Raw genomic sequence first — 19,029 nt, forward strand, 5'->3', positions numbered from 1 at the left:
ATGTATTAATTTATTTTTACAAAAGCTTGGTGTAATGACTGAGGATTATTGAATCCTTGCATTCGGCATTTTGAACTAGTTCGCAGTTAACATACACGGTGTGGCGATGTGTTCTTCATTACGATATTTTATATATATATATATATATATATATATATATATATATATATATATGGGTTTGAGTCCCGCTCTGAGCAACGCACAGTTTAGTCTTGGAACAAACTCTTTACTCACATTCTCTCACCGTTCTCTGGAGTATAAATTATAGTACCTGGCCGTTTACAGATTTGTGTGAATTATTGCCCAACAAGCGCCTTGTATTGTCCTACTTGTTATGCGTTTCTGTCGGCTAGGGACACGTTGTAAAATGCTTTGAGCACGTTTATTTGATATTGTCCTATATAAAACCTCAAGTTTGTTTTTTGTTTTGTTTTGTATCAATATATATAACGTGCCACGTCTACCACCACTACTATCACCTATTTCTTTAAACTTATAACTATAAGAGGGCAAAAGAGGCACCAGGCGGATTCTCTCATTGTGGAAACTAATATACTTCTATTTCTCTATTGCTCCTTGTCACATCTCATACACAGACGCGACACCAATTATTGTATCGCGTTGAAGAGGAATTAACGCGACAAACTTTGACACCATCGCAATCACATCCGCCTGCAACAAAGCAATTTCTGCCAAAATGTGCTCATTTGAGGTCTCTCTTAAGTCTTAAGAAAAGGAAAGTGTCATTTGGAGCTAATTCAGAACTGTATTGTTCAGTGATCTAGGACTTCAAGAAAACTTTTTCTATCAATGTGATATCATGCGTTTGTGCGAGCATTCTCGGTATCCAACGGGCACAAATCTTTCTGTATCCCAGGATGTCTCGAACGATATATCCATATATCTCCTGTGAAATTCCAAGCCTTTGTGAAATGTCCGATTGTATTATCCGGCGAATTAGTCACCACAAACACGTTTCAGTCGTTTATGAATGTCTACGGTACACAGTACACACCTCCCTCTGCAGTAAAGATCTCAGTCATGGCACGCAGTTTATTGCATACTTTTTTGCGTGGTTTCCTCGGCCGATATGTTTGAGTTTGGATTCCTTCAAAATTGATAGATTAAAATCAAGAATTAGAAGTAGTTAAACAAAATTTATTGACCTAATAGAGGAAATAATTACGCACATTTTGATGTAAAGGTCAATACAATCGGAGATATTCAATAGGCCTCAAGACTTTTCAGTCCAGCGTAGTATATTGAGTTCTATGGAGCTACGTTATCCTCAACATTAAAAACACTCACGTGTGTAGAGTTTGCTATTTTTTCTCTTGAGAATCTTACTTTTAAGTACTCTATAACATTCACCTTATTGTCCTCTTCCATACTATTACGTAATTATATTTACATACACAGAAACAAGACACGCCTGGCTTTGTAGAAATAAACAAAATAATATTGAAAAAAAATAGTGGAACTAGTTTTGTGTGTAAACCGTCAGGGCAATCAGATCATAACTGCATGGTAATAAGAACACTCTGAAAACGATTATATTTGCTATTCTTATTACATAAACAGTTTTGTCCAAACCTAACGATGTTATACAAAACAGGGTAAATATACCTTAACTTGATCCCAAGGATCACAATCTGAGACGCCAGAGTTATGTAAGATAAGGGAAAATTAGATGTTAAAAGCTGGGAGAGTATTATGGAATCAACAATCCCTATGGGAACCAATGGCATTTCAAACCCCCTTTGTTTCCTAGCAAGCCCTCTGGGATTGCGAACTGTAAAGAACTGAATCTATCATAATAAGAGAGCAGACAGTGGATGAAAGTATTGAAAAGAATGGTATGACATAATTATATATGGAAGTTCCACAAAACGCGCGTTCTGTGATATTGATTATTTTGTCAGTCGCATGGAATAGTTCGAAGGAGAATGGAGATTTATAGCACGAGTGATTTGTTCTGTAGCCTTGACTCGAAATCACCAATATAAGGTTCTTTTCTTTTTATCTTTTTTTTTTCTCCCTGCCTTCCTCGTCTTCTACTTATCTCTCTCCCCCCCCCCCCCCCCCATATTATTCTCTTCTTCCCGTTCCCACACTTTCCTGCTCCTCAAGCCTACTCTGCCTTCCCCTCCTTTTTCTCTTATTTATCATCACCATCATGCTCATCATTATCATCATCATCATCATCATCATCATCATCATCATCATCATCATCATCATCATCATCATCGTCATCATCATGAGCATTATCATCATCATCATCATCATCATCATCATCATCATCATCTTCGTCGTCGTCGTCGTCATCATCATCATCATCACCACCACCATCATCCCCATGATATCATTCTCAACCACTTTTTCCATCTCAACCACCACTAGCACTATCACCTTCTTCTCTCCTCCTTTCTCTCTTCTCCTTTTCTCTTCATACTACTATTTCCTTTTTGCTGTGTGAGATATTGAGCAAGTCAGAGAGAGAGAGAGAGAGAGAGAGAGAGAGAGAGAGAGAGAGAGAGAGAGAGAGAGAGAGAAACCGGAGTGAAATATTAGAAATTGAATCAGCACAAGAATTGGTGTTGTTTACAAGCTTTCATTTTGGCGTTATATCACATTAGAAGATCCAAATGGACTATTAACAAATCGATGAAGTAGCATTTATGTCAATCAATCAACAGTGAGAATAGTAATTATTTATGATATGGCCTCTGAAAGGATCCGATAAGTACCAAAGAAAGCAGAAGGATAATTACAAGTGATTAGATGGTCCGAAGTTTGATTCCCATTCTGCCGGCTAATTTTTGGGATGAATTATTCTTGTACTTTTCTTTCAACTTTGACTAGCACTGTGAATATTTCAGTGTTTTATTTTTCATTAGTGCCTCTCCTAACTTTTTCCCGATCATGTTCTCTCTTGTTGTGTCTCCCCCCCCCCCTCCCCCCCATTCTTCCTTGGAATTATAAGTCCTACGGAGACAGAGCACGCAATTACCTGCGCCCTTTTTTAATTTATAGTTAATAATAGTAATAGGGTTCAATATTCTGATATCACGTCCGCATAGCAACAAGCAGCTTGGTTCTAATGAAATGGGGGCTGTCAAAACAAATGATAGACTGCATTCGGAATGAATACCGATCCCTTTGATTATGAGGCGAATGCATTCCCTAATCTTTTTGTTTTATTTCTCTTCTCTATTTATGATTTAGATCTATGATTTAACAAGTTCTTCCTCTGTCCGTATCGTAAACTTACAGACCAAAAAATGACATCAAAAGACATGTCTTTGGCCACAAAAGTAAACAAATCGTGAGTTGTATTCAATAGTTCAACCAATTGAATCACCCGTTTCCTTGAGTTTTACTAACGACAACTCACTGGGCGGTGCGCAAAACTTAAAAAACGACGTTGTAAGTCCACGACTGTCTGTTTAGTTATATAGCCTGACACTGAAACCCAAAAAGACTTGCATTTTGATGTCATTATTTGTATTTTCCACCGCCTAGTGAGTTGTCGTTAGTAGTGCTCATGTAAACAAGGGGTCCCATTGGTTGAACTTTTGAATACAACTCACGATTTGTTTTCTTTTGTGGCCAAAGACTGACATTTTGACGTTATTTTTTGGTCAGTGTCAGGCGATAAGTTAACGATGGCTACGGTCTGTCCCTATCTCCCTTTCCTCTCCCTTCCCTCCCACTCCTTTCATTTCCACCAACACTCAACTTCATGAACATCACGTGTCCACAACAAGCAACACGCGTATTCCCTTGGCTTGGTACACCATACGTCGCTTGTCCTTGCCAAACCCAATTTCTCTATGAAAATGGCAACATTATTACAACTAGCCTTGGATTACATCTACGCCATCTAACGAGTGCTTGTCCCTAGAGGGTTCCGATGCCAGTATTGTTATCTAATAGCATCGGCCTATCTTTTGAGAGCTATTTCATAAGTAGGAACTGCAATCTGTTCTTTTTAAGTCTTGAATGGATGAAGTTGACGTCACAATGGTTCTTCGTTATTGTTTTTAGACCGCCAATTGGCTGATTAATTTTTACAGACTATGGATGTTGTGCGTTGGGTTAAGAAACTCACAACATTACCATCCGGAATTATAACGACCAACTCACTAAACTATGTGTAACCTTGAACGTTATAGTCTGGTCAATACAGATTAGTGAGAATTACTCATAAACATGGATGGAAAAAAAACAATAACAAAGACCTGAGTGACGTCAACTTCGTTCTATCTATTGATGCTATGCCCTTCAGGGAAATTACTGATAAATCCACCACCGGATAAAACGTACTTACACACAAAACTATGTGTAACCTTGAACGTGTATTGTCTGATTGATATAATTAACACAATAACAAAGAGCTGAGTGACGTGAATGTAATTCCTTCTATAATCGTTAAAGCTTTCATATGTCTTTTGGCAAGATTAATCTGGCGTGCAGAAAAGTGATATTTATTTATCTCAACGGATAGCATCAATACAATTGGTATCGTGCAAACTTTTCTAAAACATAAAAAGCGCCAAACTGAAAAAAGCAGATCTCTACTAGCTTTTTGTTTTCATAAGCGATTAATAATATAATATATTATAAGTTAAAATCGCGACCTTTTATATAGCGCAATAGCGCAATAGCCAGTAAACGTACTCAAAGCGCTTTACAGGGAGTTCCAAACGAGCACTTAACATATAGGACAAGACATAACGCATATGAGATAGGTGACAAACAATGAGAATAATATATTATGTGGAATAGTGATTGTTCTTTTATTATCAACATCATTATCATCATCAACATCATGATCTTATCACATGAAGATAAAAGTATATCTATATTATTATTATTGTTATTATTATTATTATTATATTATTATTATTATTATTATTATTATTATTATTATTATTATTATTATTATTATTATTATTATTATTATTATATTTTCAGGGTACCATAGCAGACGATTGCGTTGTCATGTCTTGCTGTTGCCCATGCGCGGTTTGCCAGATGTACAGAGAGATCGATGACATTGGATTGGCTACAACGTGACAGCCTGATACAAAGAATGTTAAGTCCACAAAATCTTCACTAGCCACCGTCACAACAGATCATAATGCAAATATTGAGACGACTTTAAATCCGAATACATTTTTGAAAAATAACCCACAAAAATAAGATGTATTAGAAGCTTGACGAAGAGAGATGATGTATACGTACGTTTCGGGTAAACAAAACTTGACGAATGAGACACCAAAGCCTAAACAATGACACCCTCTCATCTCCCATTCGTTTTTGTTTCTCATTCATCCTGTCTTGTTGACAAAGGTGACACCCCGAAACGTGCGCATCATTTTTCTTTATAAATTAAATTGAAACTTCCTTTCCATTCCATTATATTTCTTTTACTTTTACAACATATCACAATGGAAATCAGTTGACTGGGGAACAAATAACTTTTGTGCACTGGTCAGGTTACTAGTTCAAAGATTCCAATACAAAATAGATATTACTTTACTATACTTTTTATAAAAAATAAATTTAGTTTGATTATTTTATGAGATTAAATGTAACCAATCGTCTCAAAATGGTAATTTGTCGGGGCGGGGCACGTTGCGATAAATGGACTTTAAAGTTTAAATTATACGATTTGGGTTTGGTTTTTTTTAACGCGTTTATTGAGGAGAGTGAGTTTTGTTTCTTAAACATAAAAAAGGTTGAGGTTCTCCATTTGGTAATTGACGAGGTGTGGGTATGTGGTCTTATGGTATCAATATTCACCTTCGGATAGGAAAGTCCTGGGTTTGAGTGCCGCTCACTCAGAGTGGCTCATAGTTGAGTCTTTGGAAAAGGCCCTTTACTCACATTCTCTCGTCGTACTCAGGCCATAAAGAGCGTTGTTTCTGTCGGGAACAAATATAATATCTCCTAACAGGCGGCATGTCTCCGGCTACATGTTAAGTGTTGCTTTTCTAGGAACGCCTTGTAAAGCGCCTTGAGCACGTTTAGTGGATAGTGCCCTATATAAAAGCTCAAGAGGTGACTTTCGATACCTGGTAAGCAAGACCAAGAAAAAGATGAGTTGATTCAATTGTTTAATCTATGGTAAATCTTTGAATCACCGGGCAAAAGCTCCACTTCCAAAACATTCAAGTCAAAGAAGACATACTAATTTCCTATTTAACTCACAAGATATATGACAATCAGGAAAACAAAAATTCTGCATGATGAGGAGATTTAGCATAATTTGAAAGTCAACTCGTCAATGACGTGACAAACTATACTGACGCAGTGATCATGACATAATATATTTTAATTCTTTTGACTCAAACCAACCATTAGGTTGTATTGTTTATCATTTTAAAGGTTAATTACTTGCCGATTCAATGAATAGAACTGTAAAGCAATACAACTTTGACGAATTTAGCTATGGTGGTCACAACACTGTCCAGGTCGTAACAAAACGCTATTTATTTATTTATTTATTTTGTTTAACTATGCTTGTTATTGTACCATCACTAAAATTGTAATAAACTCACATGCATAACATGCTAACACACACACACACACACACACACACATACACACATATTCATACATACAAAGACACTCATACATCAATCAAGTAAATTGATGTTATCTGAACACGTTTGATAGTAATCAAATCGAGTTCTTCGCTAAAGGTTTATTACACATCAACATGGTTGCACTGAATAATCGACGAACCAGTCTTTCACTGTCATATATGTGTTGACAATTCCAATTGGATTCAATAGCCTGATGTCACGTCGCCCAGTAACGGCGGCCATCGTGGTTCTAAAGAAAGAAAGTCGGAATGTTTTTATTCTTCATGTTGGCTAGAACTTTTCATATGTCATATGATCAGGATGTATAAAAGTCAAATCGTGATCATATTTATAATGTTTTTCTCGTCTGGGTACAATTTTATGCTCGTCGGAGAAATATTTCATAAGGGCGTCCGCCATTGCTCCGATAGTTTAGAGCCAGTTACTAAGTTACCATGCATCATTACGAGGGAAGTGACGTTACGGGTATTAGCACGATTTTCATACAGGTACGATGGTTTATACTGAGTTTTCCTTACAGATATGTTAATGATGCCGATGTTGATGACAAACTGAATTTCTAAATAAGGTCATTAATCACATTACTTTGTCATAAAGATGACTAATTATTGACGTAAAAAGAGATATAATAGTTTCAGCAATTTAGGTATGACTGCCACTGCCGGCTGATAGTAGTTCAACTACATGCCATACACTGAAAAGACACGTATTCAAAAATTGGCCTGAAAACTCGTCCTTCAAACATCGATCGATTTAATAACCATCTCCTTGGCAAACACTCTCAAACATGGGACCTCGCGATTTGTTTTTTGTTGGTTTTCTTTTCTTTTTTTTTTTGCCAAGATGAGGGTCATTTAAATCGATCGGTTTTTGAAGGACGAGTTATCTGGCCAAATTTTTAAATACGTGTCTTTCCAGTATAAGGCAGTTAACTAGTGTGTAGGGTAAGGTATGAGGCATTCGTTGGCAACCATTGTTTCAGAGTGAGTAACGATTTCCTTATCAGACCATATAATGGGCATATTATTACATTTCCATGTGCTCGGGTCATTGGTCACATTGAAAAGTGTGCTCAAAATGACTCACATAGTGAAAAGTGTTCAAAGTTTGACAAATATCCAACGTTACAATTGGTCATTCTGCTCAGCATGTCTCATGGGTATGTTTACAACTTTCACAGACAAAGCAGCGTGTTTAGATACGTTGAAAAATGTCCAATCGTTGTACAGCAACAAATCATGTGATCGATGACTAGATTGGACGAAAACATGAATATAGATCGCTCCCAATAGGATTACTTTTCCAATGTCTCATCTCTGAGATTTTTTTTAACAATGGATGAATAAATCGTTTTGTCATTTTAAGATGTTACAATATCAACTAGACAAGTATAATCTCAATAAATAGGCCTGAAATGTCGTAGTCGTAACAGGGATTTAAACAACGGAGACAACAAAATTAGACAAGTCACAATTTAAGAAACGACTTTATCAAAGTATTGTTGTCTATGACATTTTATTACTCATCACCAGCGTTTCCACATAAAAGCTGAGAGTTCACCGAATCCCACCATTTTCATTTATGTGGACATTACTAGATCATGAGTGACAAAAGTTTTCAATCGTCTGTATTAACGCCCTCTTCAACTAATTGAGGTTGTCTCCTATAACATAATATTAGAAGCGCCTTCTCCACGAAAAACCCACACCCTGCCCAGCGGCGTGGCGTATTGACGGCATATGATGGTGCCATGATTAGAAAAAAAATTATAATACAGTGAACACGGTTAAGAGGAAAGAGCACGACATATTAAAAACTCTCTTTTATGGAAGGGTGGGGGAGGGTCGATGGTTTCTACGAGTGGACAAAACTTACAAAAACAAATAATTCATGACAACAACAAGCCACGACACTGAGATACAAGTCCCGTATGAAAAGGTCTTTGTAATTATTCTTTGTCAACCATTTAAAGGATTGGATTTGGTAGATAATGCAATCAATATGTTATAAATGTAAATCAAACGAGAAAAAAAAACCTATGACAGAAATTACTTACTTTTAGTACTTGTAAAAAAAAATCTGCACTGCGATGTTTCATCTCTGCAAATCTTTTTATAATGTGTTTATTAAAATCTGGAATGGCATCTATTTCAGCTTTGTGAATTGACAGAATCATTAATGAATTTAACCGCTCCTGTTTCATTGAATTTCGCAACAAAAAAATTTCACTCTTTTAAGGGTGCTAAAACAACGTTCAGGAGGTTAAGAAATACGATGGAAGTGGTTAAGGTCACTATAGCCTAACGATGTCCATGATTTGTCAGTGTTTGTTGTATCTGTAAAAAGTAGACAATAAAAACAAAAGACTAAACTAACTGTGAACCATTCATGCCTGTCATACCATTTCACTGAAAAAGAGCGTTTTCGAGATTTCCACACCTGTGTTAATTCAAAATCAGTTGGTTGGTGAGGAACTAGTCTTTTTATTTCTAATTTGTCATCTAGTGTCAATCTCCCAAACGGTCGGTGAAGTAAAGAGTCAACTTGATTCATTGCAATTCATTGTTTAACAAAACAAAACTTCAAAGTATATTTCAAATAATGGAAATCAGTGGAATACGATTAATGATTGCACAAATAAAAGGTAGATTCAGATCTTAAAGCATCACAAAGAAAAAATCACTCCACTTAAGTACTTAAAAATCTAAAAACACACCAAAAGTATAACTGTTGACAGTCTTCGGTTTCTTTCTCTGACTGACACAAATACACACGCACAAACACACACACACACATACACACGTAACCATCAACTCGGCACTACAAGCAAGAAAAATGTTGGTAAATTCGTCCACAATGCTTCGTTGCAAAGAATTACTTTATTCAATAATCGTGAAAAAGAGGTGGGGGTTTGATATGTCATATTTTAAAGTTTTGTGATGTTTTTCTTTGCTGCTTACAAATAAACTTGACAATGATCAGTGTTTTTGACAGTTAATGTAATATTTTGGATGACCGAAGTTACCCTACATTGGCAATTGCCTCAAATAAACGTTTTGAACTTTGAACCTAATTTGGCGCATCCCCCCAGTCCAACGGTGGAGCTCTCAGATCCTGGCACAAGTCTAGGGGTTTTCCGCTATTTGAAGATAGTATAATTCGACCCAGTTTCTCGCTCAATCAGCTGTAGCGATACTAATGGATAGAGCATTAACTGGAGCTAGGATTGCTTTGCACCACGGTGTTGATCAGTCACTACTTCGCGGAGTGATGTCACCAACACACGAGTCGGCGCAGTGCGTGACTCGGAATCTTGAATAGAGTGGAGACTAAAAAGGCAGTATGTTGTTGGCGAGTTGGCGAAAGACAGTGGAGTTAAAATCTCTGTTTTATTTTTAATTAAATTATGCTGTTAATGATTTTTTTAAAAGATTGGTGCGGTGCCTGGCACCATTCGATCCAATGGCCCCACGCCACTGATCCTGCCCCTTTTCACTGAAAAACTGGAGACGTCTATAATATGTTGGACACAGACTAAACAGAGACAATATATAAACAGTAATAAATTATTGTACCATCACGTAGGTCGGCGTGCTTTTGAGTCAATCGTCCGTCAGGATTTCATTGAGATAAATTGAAAGTGTGAAAAGAAAGAAGAAAAAATACAAGAAACTTTCCCACAACTTTAACCAGCTAACTGCCGTATTTTAGAAAGGCACGTATTTTAAAACGTGGCAAAAAAAAAACAAAACAAACTCGTCCTTCAAATATCGATCGATTTAAATGGCCCTCATCTTTGCAAAAACTCTCAAACTTGCAAAAATTTGTGACACGTGCTTCAAACTGGTACTATAGGGGAGTAAACCAAATTCCAACAGGTCCATTGAAAGTAATAACGGCCAGATATTTAAAAACGTCAGTTTTATTTCTGCAATCTAAGAAACTGCACTTAACATCTTCAATAAACAGTATGTGTAAAACATGGGTATGAAACAATGCCAAGCAGAGAGAAACACCCACACACAAACCCACACACAAACACACACACACACAATAAGTAAGAGCTGTTTTTTAATACAGTGCGTTCAAATCGATGTTAACTTATTTGCAGGTCTGACAACCGGAATGGTCCTGAGTGTAATGTATTTAAGGTGGAGGTAAATTTTTTATTTAAGTAAATTTTATGTCATATTCTCCACACCATGAGCATTTTACATAGGTTGTTAGCTCCTGCACTCACGAAATTGCCCTAATACGTAGAATTAAGTTATAGGTCTGCAAAACTTTTGACTTCCCCATTACATATCACATTGAAATAATAAACAGCAGTGATTGGTGGTTCATATAGCTGTCTAAGGATATAACCTTCACAATACAATAAGTAATGAATAAAACAAGTTCCAGTCCCACTTATAATTGACAACAAAAATAAGTCGGATTTATTCTGTTGTAAATAGTATGTTACGTATTTACATGTTCTTAAAGTTTATTATTCATCATGGGGCACTAGCAAAGGAAAACCACAATATTTCTTTATGTTGTAAGTCTTAGCTTGTGGAAACTGAGGTCTCTAGCCCAACAGGCTGTCTCTCTCAGGTCTTGATTGTAGGGGTGCCCTTTGATGCAAAGTTGTGAGGTTGGACAGCTTTTCCTATGTCCATACTAGGAAGGGATTGAAATCTGGTTTGATATAAATATAAACAGGCCGTCAGATTTCTCCGGCCAAAGAAAGGCATCATCTCTCTAGCCACCACCACCACACCACCAACATCATCATCATCATCATCATCATCATCATCATCATCATCATCATCATCATCATCATCATCATCATCATCAGCATCATCATTATCATCATCATTATCATCATCATCATCATAATCATCATCGTCATCATCACCACCACAACACAATCACCTCTGATTTCCCCATTGTTGCTTGTCACCACTATCAGCATCATGTTGAATTCAATGTGTAAGTTTAATGCTGATACTAAAATCTAGATTGATATAATAATTATTAATTTCTTTATTGGTGTTTGGTATGTATAATGTCAATTAAACTTGCTTTTGTTTCCATGTTGATAACAATGCTGTAATACCCAATGGTCTTAAATTATATTGTATAATGAAACATTTAAAATGTATTATACAAGGAAACATTTAGAAACAAATTAATTATTGTACAATAAAATATTGAAAATATATTTTACAACGAAACATTTAAACTATAATGTATAATGAAACATTTCAAATATATTATACAGTGCTACTGTAGCTACTGAATAAACTATCTCTGCCATGCTACATTCCAATATTTCTTATAATTTGGATCATTTCAGTTATTGTATATTGAAATAACAGGCAGTAATGTATTTATATCCAGCATGTTTTAATTAAATTCACCGTTTATGAAATGAGAAAAATAGATTGAGTACATTTAGTTTGGAAAGTTTGTTTATGTTGTTTTAATTTTTGTTTCTGTTTCAGTTATAGTTTTGTTTTGTTTTTGTAAAAGAAAGACAACTATATATTGATAATAATACGAGACCGATCGCCTCTAAACGGTATCATATCGGGGTAAACTAGATACTAAAATTGGTTTGAACGATGTGTTCTTATTTGCAAGTATGGTAACCTAAAGTGTTAAGGGCCCATCGTTGTTGTGGAAACATTTTCAAACCAACGCAAAATATTGTCCATCGAGACAATGTTAAATCGAGCCCATAATTGAGTTCGTTTGTCATTTCTGCAAATTAGTGTTACATTATGGCGGCGCTGCACTGCAGCTGACGCCTGGGTTATTCCAGTCTTCCCTTGGAATAGACCCTAAAGACAAATTTCCCCGATGGGATGAATAAAAGGAATACTATAATTTTTGTGTTATAATAATAATAATGATAATAATAATAATAATAATAATAATAATAATAATAATAATAATAATAATAATAATAATAATAATTAATTATTATTATTATTATTATTATTATTATTATTATTATTATTAATTATTATTATTATTATTATTATTATTATTATTATTATTTTAACGTGAGAATGACTGGAAACTTGATTTAAAAAAAAAAAAATTGTCTGTTAAAAACAAACAAAAACCAACAACATTACCGACCCTAGTTTTATTTTTAAAACTATAAATTCAATTTCTTAGCACCTAAACCACCCCAACTTAATACCCTTTACAGATGATGGGACACCAGAAAGCAACAACGCTGATGATGGGTGATGTTGATGATGGTGATATTTGCATTCTTACCCATGTCAATGTGATATAGACATATCTACACATAAATACAAATATTTGAGTGTCATTTCTAAGCAATATTGCCGTACAAAGACAAAATACTTTTTTTTCAGAAAAAGGCATGAGATTTTTCTACTACACTTATTAAGCCCCCAACTTGTCAAAAACTCACATACCTTTGAATTCGAAGAAGTCTCAGGTTTTTAGACTTTTAGACAAGCTTGGTGGTCATCGTAATCTATCAAATAATGAAGTTAAAATTTTATGGTCAATGTTTTTTAAGGATATTTTGTTATTGAAGTATGGAATACTTCTTGTAATATAGTAAAAATACTGGAATCAAGTCCCGCTGGGCGCAATATTGGCAATGACCTAGCTTGCTTTGAAGATGTTAAACAGCTGAAATCGCATCTTGACAGCATTTGATTCATGGGTTGCCGACATCACACCGGGGAACTTCATGATTAGGAGCAGCCTGTGTCTCGCTCTGGGCATTATATCACGAAAGACACACTTGATTTAGAGCTTGTTATGATTGCATACAAGTCTCAGGGTGTTTTTGATATCCAGACTGTGAAATGAGAAGATACTATATAATTGATAAATAACAACCACACCCATAACGCTGGAATTGCATTAAAAGAGCTGAGATCGCAGAGATGAAGTGAGTAGGAAAGTGCCAGAAGACAATAGAGAATAAAAATTCTCGCGGTGATGATGGGGGTTTGAGTTCGCGACCTTACTGGTACGACAACTCCGCCTGGCCGGTGAGAGCGTGACTCTACCGTATGAGCTATCCACGATCCCAGATAGCAGAGCGCTTTACACTATTCAATTAAAAAATTGAGCTTTAATAAAACTGAGACTTTATATAGCGCAATATCCACTAAACGTTCTCAAAGCGCTTTACAAGGGATCCCTGGCCAACAGCAACATTTAACATGAAGGACGGGACATGACGCCTGTTAGGCGATATTACAATTTTTTTCGGACAGAGATAACGTTGTTAACGGCCAGGTACTCATTTTACAGGTCAGTGTATAGGCCACAGACAAACAGTTTCCACCCTTCTCTATCCTGAGCTAACTTTTTAAAAATCTCATTCCAGGTCTTACCACTTCTCTGTATATCAGCTCCTTTAATTCTTCTCCATGTTCCTCGTGGCCTTCCCCTTAATCTTCTGCCCTGGGGTTCCAGTCCAATACTTTCTTTGTTATAGTGGAGTCATTCTATCTAAGCGTGTGTCTAATCCACCTCCATCGTCTTCTTCCTATTTGCTCTCCCACTGGTTTCTGATGTGTTCTTGTCCATACTTCTTCATTTTTTATTCTGTCCATCCATTTTATTCTGAGTAGCTTACGCATGCACCTGGTTTTAGAAAAAAATAATTCACGACATGGAGGCCACTGTATATTTCTACTCACATGAATTACAGGATTCTCTTGATCAACTTATTAAATCAATGAATAGAAAAAGGGCGTGATTTGAATTAAAGCAAAGAAATGACATGCAAATTAGTCATTGAGGCTGATAGAATAAGTAACCGAGTTAAATGGACACCAAACTTCTGACCTGAAGGTATCCGGTTCGAGTTCTGCTGTGGTAGTCAAGATCTGAAAAAGTGATCGAAAAAGTGTTAGACAGAGCGAGAAAGAAAAATACATAACAAAAAAAAAAACAACACATCCTAAAAAGAGAAAGAAAATTATAAAACAAAAAAACGCATCCTAAAAAGAGAAAGAAAAATACAAAACAAAAAAAGACATCCTAAAAAGAGAAAGAAAAATACAAAACAAATAAAAAATACATCCTAAAAAGAGAAAGAAAATACAATACAAAAAAGACATCCTAAAAAGAGAAAGAAAAATACAATACAAAAAAAAAGACATCCTAAAAAGAGAAAGAAAAATACAAAAAAAAAAAAAAAATACATCCTAAAAAGAGAAAGAAAATACAATACAGAAAAAAGACATCCTAAAAATAAAAATAAAAATACAATACAAATAAAAAAGACATCCTAAAAAGAGAAAGAAAAATACAATACAAATAAAAAAGACATCCTAAAAAGAGAAAGAAAAATACAAAACAAAAAAAAAAGACATCCTAAAAGGAGAAAGAAAAATACAAAACAAAAAAAAGACATCCTAAAAAGAAAAAGAAAAATACAATACAAATAAAAAAGACATCCTAAGAAGAAAAAGAAAAATACAATACAAATAAAAAAGACATCCTAAAAAGAGAAAGAAAAATACAATACAAATAAAAAAGACATCCTAAAAAGAAAAAGAAAAATACAATACAAATAAAAAAGGCATCCTAAAAAGAAAAAGAAAAATACAATAAAATAAAAAAGACATCCTACAAAATCAGCCTGCCGTGACTGGAGATGGAATCCCAGATTTCAGACACCACAGATGGTATCCACTGCTGTGGCAATGCAATGTTAAAATTCTTGGAAAGACTCCATCCACTCACACTCACATTCTCTGTCGTAGTATGAGTACCTTGCCAGTAACTGCGTTGCTTTTGTTGTAAAAAAGTTCGACGGCCTGTATCCTGTTGAGGATCTCTTTCAAATTTGCATTATTATACGAATGGCGTATTGTTTTATTTATATTGTAAATATGAAAGAGATCCTCAACAGAGACTTACTGATACATTCAATTTCATATTATTTATTAATATTTTTTAATGATTTTAATATTTAATGACTTAAATCCTGCGATCAATTACTTTCAAAGGCCAAAGTCCCCTCCCTACAAATAAGACGAATGAGAACAATTGCTTTGGAAAAGTTCGACATTTTATACAAAATTGCTCCTCCTCGTCTATCTGATATGGTCATTTTGAAAAATAACAGATACAATTTTAGATATCCAAACCTCCTTGATATTCCAAGGGTCAAAACAACGTCTTGTGGCAAAAGATCTTTCAGATATTCTGCTGCTGTGATTTGGAATGAACTTCCCGAGCACATCAGGAAAATTTCAAATTTTAATGTTTTCAAAAATCATATCCTCTCATGGAATGGCCAGCCATGCAAATGTAATATTTGTAATTAATCTTACCGTACAACACACACACACACACACACACACACATATATATATATATATATATATATATATATATATATATATATATATATATATAAATTATAAAACAAAAACCATGAAATAATAGTGCTCAACTTTAGTATAAAAGGAGCTATTTATAAACATTTGAAATATAATTAAGATAGTTTGACTTCTACAACGTTGTTATCGAGCGTTGCTCTCATCAGGAAAACAACGTTGTAGAAGTCAAACTATCTTAATTATATTTCAAATGTTTATATATATATATATATATATATATATATATATATATATATATATATATATATATATATAATATCATGTTACTTTTCTTGTGTGTCATGATTGGAATCTTGATGAGGGAATGTTTTTAAGGGAAAATGTATTACTATGTATTTTTATGCACTATGTGTTAAAACCTATGTCGGTCAAAGGCTTCTATTATCCTGACTAAATTATCTATGAAACTTTTTTTAAATGCCGACAATAAATAAATATTTGAATTGAATTGAATTGAATTGAATTTGGTTTGACCCGACTAATACTGTTTTGATAAGATATGTCACACCGTATTAATATGCGTGCCCCAAATGAACAACGTGCGTGCGTTAGAGTCACGTGGCTGTTCATAATTTATGTCCTAAAAATGCTTATTTCAAGCTTTGGTCATCATCATATCTTGTCGCGCCAGTGAGTCAGCCAGTCCCGGGCAGTCTGGTTGCATAGGTCAGCATTGGTGCAGTGAGGTCCCAGCGAGCATTCGGACAGGATGTGGTCCATGGTCTGTCTGGGGTGGCCGCATGGGCATTCAGTGCCCGGTGAGATTTTCCAAGCTTTGGTAACTCAAGCAAAGAAAGAGGATATAAATAGTTTCTTGTACTTGTAATCTCGAAGGAAAATTGTTTTAAATAGAATAACTTGACGTAATTCTCATTTTTGATCAACTTTAAAAGGAGAGTGGATAATACAGGAAGAAAAAGGTTACGGTTAAGCAAGTTTGGGTAAGTTTTAATGGTGTCTGTTCTGTTAAAAATAAACACGTACACGAATTAAATAGATATTCCAATTTGGGAAGCCACTTACATAGATTCACAGCACGACTAAAGAGAGGATTTTTTTTATCGGGCAGATCCCCCGTACTCCCGACTCTCCCCCCACCCCCCACCCACACCCCCTTCAGCCTTCAACCCTTAGATACTATAGATACTATAACCTGATGAAACATAATGAGACACACAGTAAGTGCCTTCCGAAAGCTCCTACATTCTCAGTATTCTTTTATAAAAATTTTACTTGTAGGGAGTTAAGAAGGGGGGGGGGGGGGGTGTTTTTTTATAATGTTCTAGTCGGGGGTTTGGGAGGGAGGAGACTTTTTAAAAGTTTCCTCCCTCCCAACCCCACTACTAGAACATTATAAAAAAAAAAAAAAAAAAAAATATATATATATATATATATATATATATATATATATATATGTATATTTATATATATATATATATATATATATATATATATATATATATAATATATATATATATATATATATATAGTATGCGTTTGGCTAAGAAGCTCATAACATTGCCATCCGGAAGTATGATGGACCAACACACAAAACTCTGTGTAACCATGAACTTTTATAGTCGGGGTAATACAGTTTAGTGAGTATCACTCACAAACGCGGATGGCAAAAACAATAACAAAGGCCTGAGTGACGTCATCTTCGAACTATCTATATATATATAAAGAATACTGGGGATATAGGAGCTTACGGAAGGCCTCCCAGTAAGTAATAATGGCGTCTTTTTAAAAGTTTCCTCCCTCCCAACCCAATTACTAGAACATTATAAATATATATATATATATATATATATATATATATATATATATATATATATAAATACATATGTATATATATAATATATATATATATATATATATATATATATATATATATATATATTATATATATAAAGAATACTGGGCATGTAGGAGCTTACGGAAGGCCTCCCCAGTAAGTAATAATGGCGTCTTAGGATATTGTATTTGAAATTAGAAAAATCATACCAGATATAAAAATGAAACTTATGTTAAATAGTAATATTTATTGAACATTTCAACTAATTGAAAGTCCATAATTGCGCAAAGATTAAGTAATATAATTAAAGTGCTGTGAAACAACGGAAGTCCTCCCCCAATTTGCAGGAATTTTAGCATTTTATCATCAGTTTATTCATACCTAATATATAATATATATATATATATATATATATATATATATATATATATAGATAGATATATATATATATATTTACCTGTCCCTTTTAGTTTTGTGACCGACGTATACATATATGCAGGCCTGACATCCGAAAGCTATTATGGACCTAGTTTAACATTGGTGTAATGGACGATATTTTGCGTCATTTTTTGATAGATTTCCATTTCAAGAATGAGCCCACAATGAATTGGATTATTGCCTCGTTTATAACCAGTTCTTCAAAATATTTTTTTTCACCCAGGAAATCCCTGTTTAGATAGAAAAACAAGCTGTTATTTAATTTTTCTTGCCATAACTTTGTATAATGAACGGTGAGTCTATAGAGGCATGGTACCTCATTGACTAATACACAAATGCAGAACTGGCATGAGAACGCAATACGCTTCAACAGTCGTAACGTCACTTCCCTCGTAATGACGGATGGGAACTTAGTAACTGGCTCGAAACTATCAGAACAATGGCGGAAGCCCTTGTGAAATATTTCTCCGACGAGCATAAAAGACGGGGGGAAAAAACATTATAAATTTGATCATGTTTTGACTTTTACACATTCTGATCACAGAACATATGAAAAGTTTTAGCCAGCATGAAGGATATAAAGTTCCGATTTTCTTTGTTTAAAACCCCAATGGCCGCCGTTGCTGGGCGACGTGACATCAGACTATTGAATTCAATTATGGGCCTAGTTTGACACTGTTGTAATGGACAATGTTTTGTGTCATTTTTTGTAGAGATTTCCATTATAACATTGAACCCACAATAACTTGGGTTATCAGACCTGCAAATAAGTGCATGTCGG

At 34.8% G+C, this 19,029-nt stretch overlaps 1 protein-coding gene across 3 annotated transcripts in view; it reads left to right on the top strand.

Annotated features, from left to right (window-relative positions):
* The window catches only part of LOC144973119 (uncharacterized), a 33,207-nt gene extending 21,153 nt beyond the window's left edge, over nt 1–12,054 (top strand). For all 3 annotated transcript variants that reach the window (XM_078915173.1, XM_078915172.1, XM_078915171.1), the window contains exon 5: nt 4,978–12,054. In XM_078915173.1, coding sequence (XP_078771299.1) covers nt 4,978–5,079 — 102 coding nt within the window. In that variant the 3' untranslated portion in view covers nt 5,080–12,054. The remainder of the gene's footprint in view (nt 1–4,977) is intronic.
* Nucleotides 12,055–19,029: the final 6,975 nt, after the last annotated feature.

Source organism: Berghia stephanieae, chromosome 5 (assembly GCF_034508935.2).
Source record: "Berghia stephanieae isolate SIO BIC M18660-M18661 chromosome 5, UCSD_Bste_1.3, whole genome shotgun sequence".
Taxonomy (NCBI): domain Eukaryota; kingdom Metazoa; phylum Mollusca; class Gastropoda; order Nudibranchia; family Aeolidiidae; genus Berghia; species Berghia stephanieae.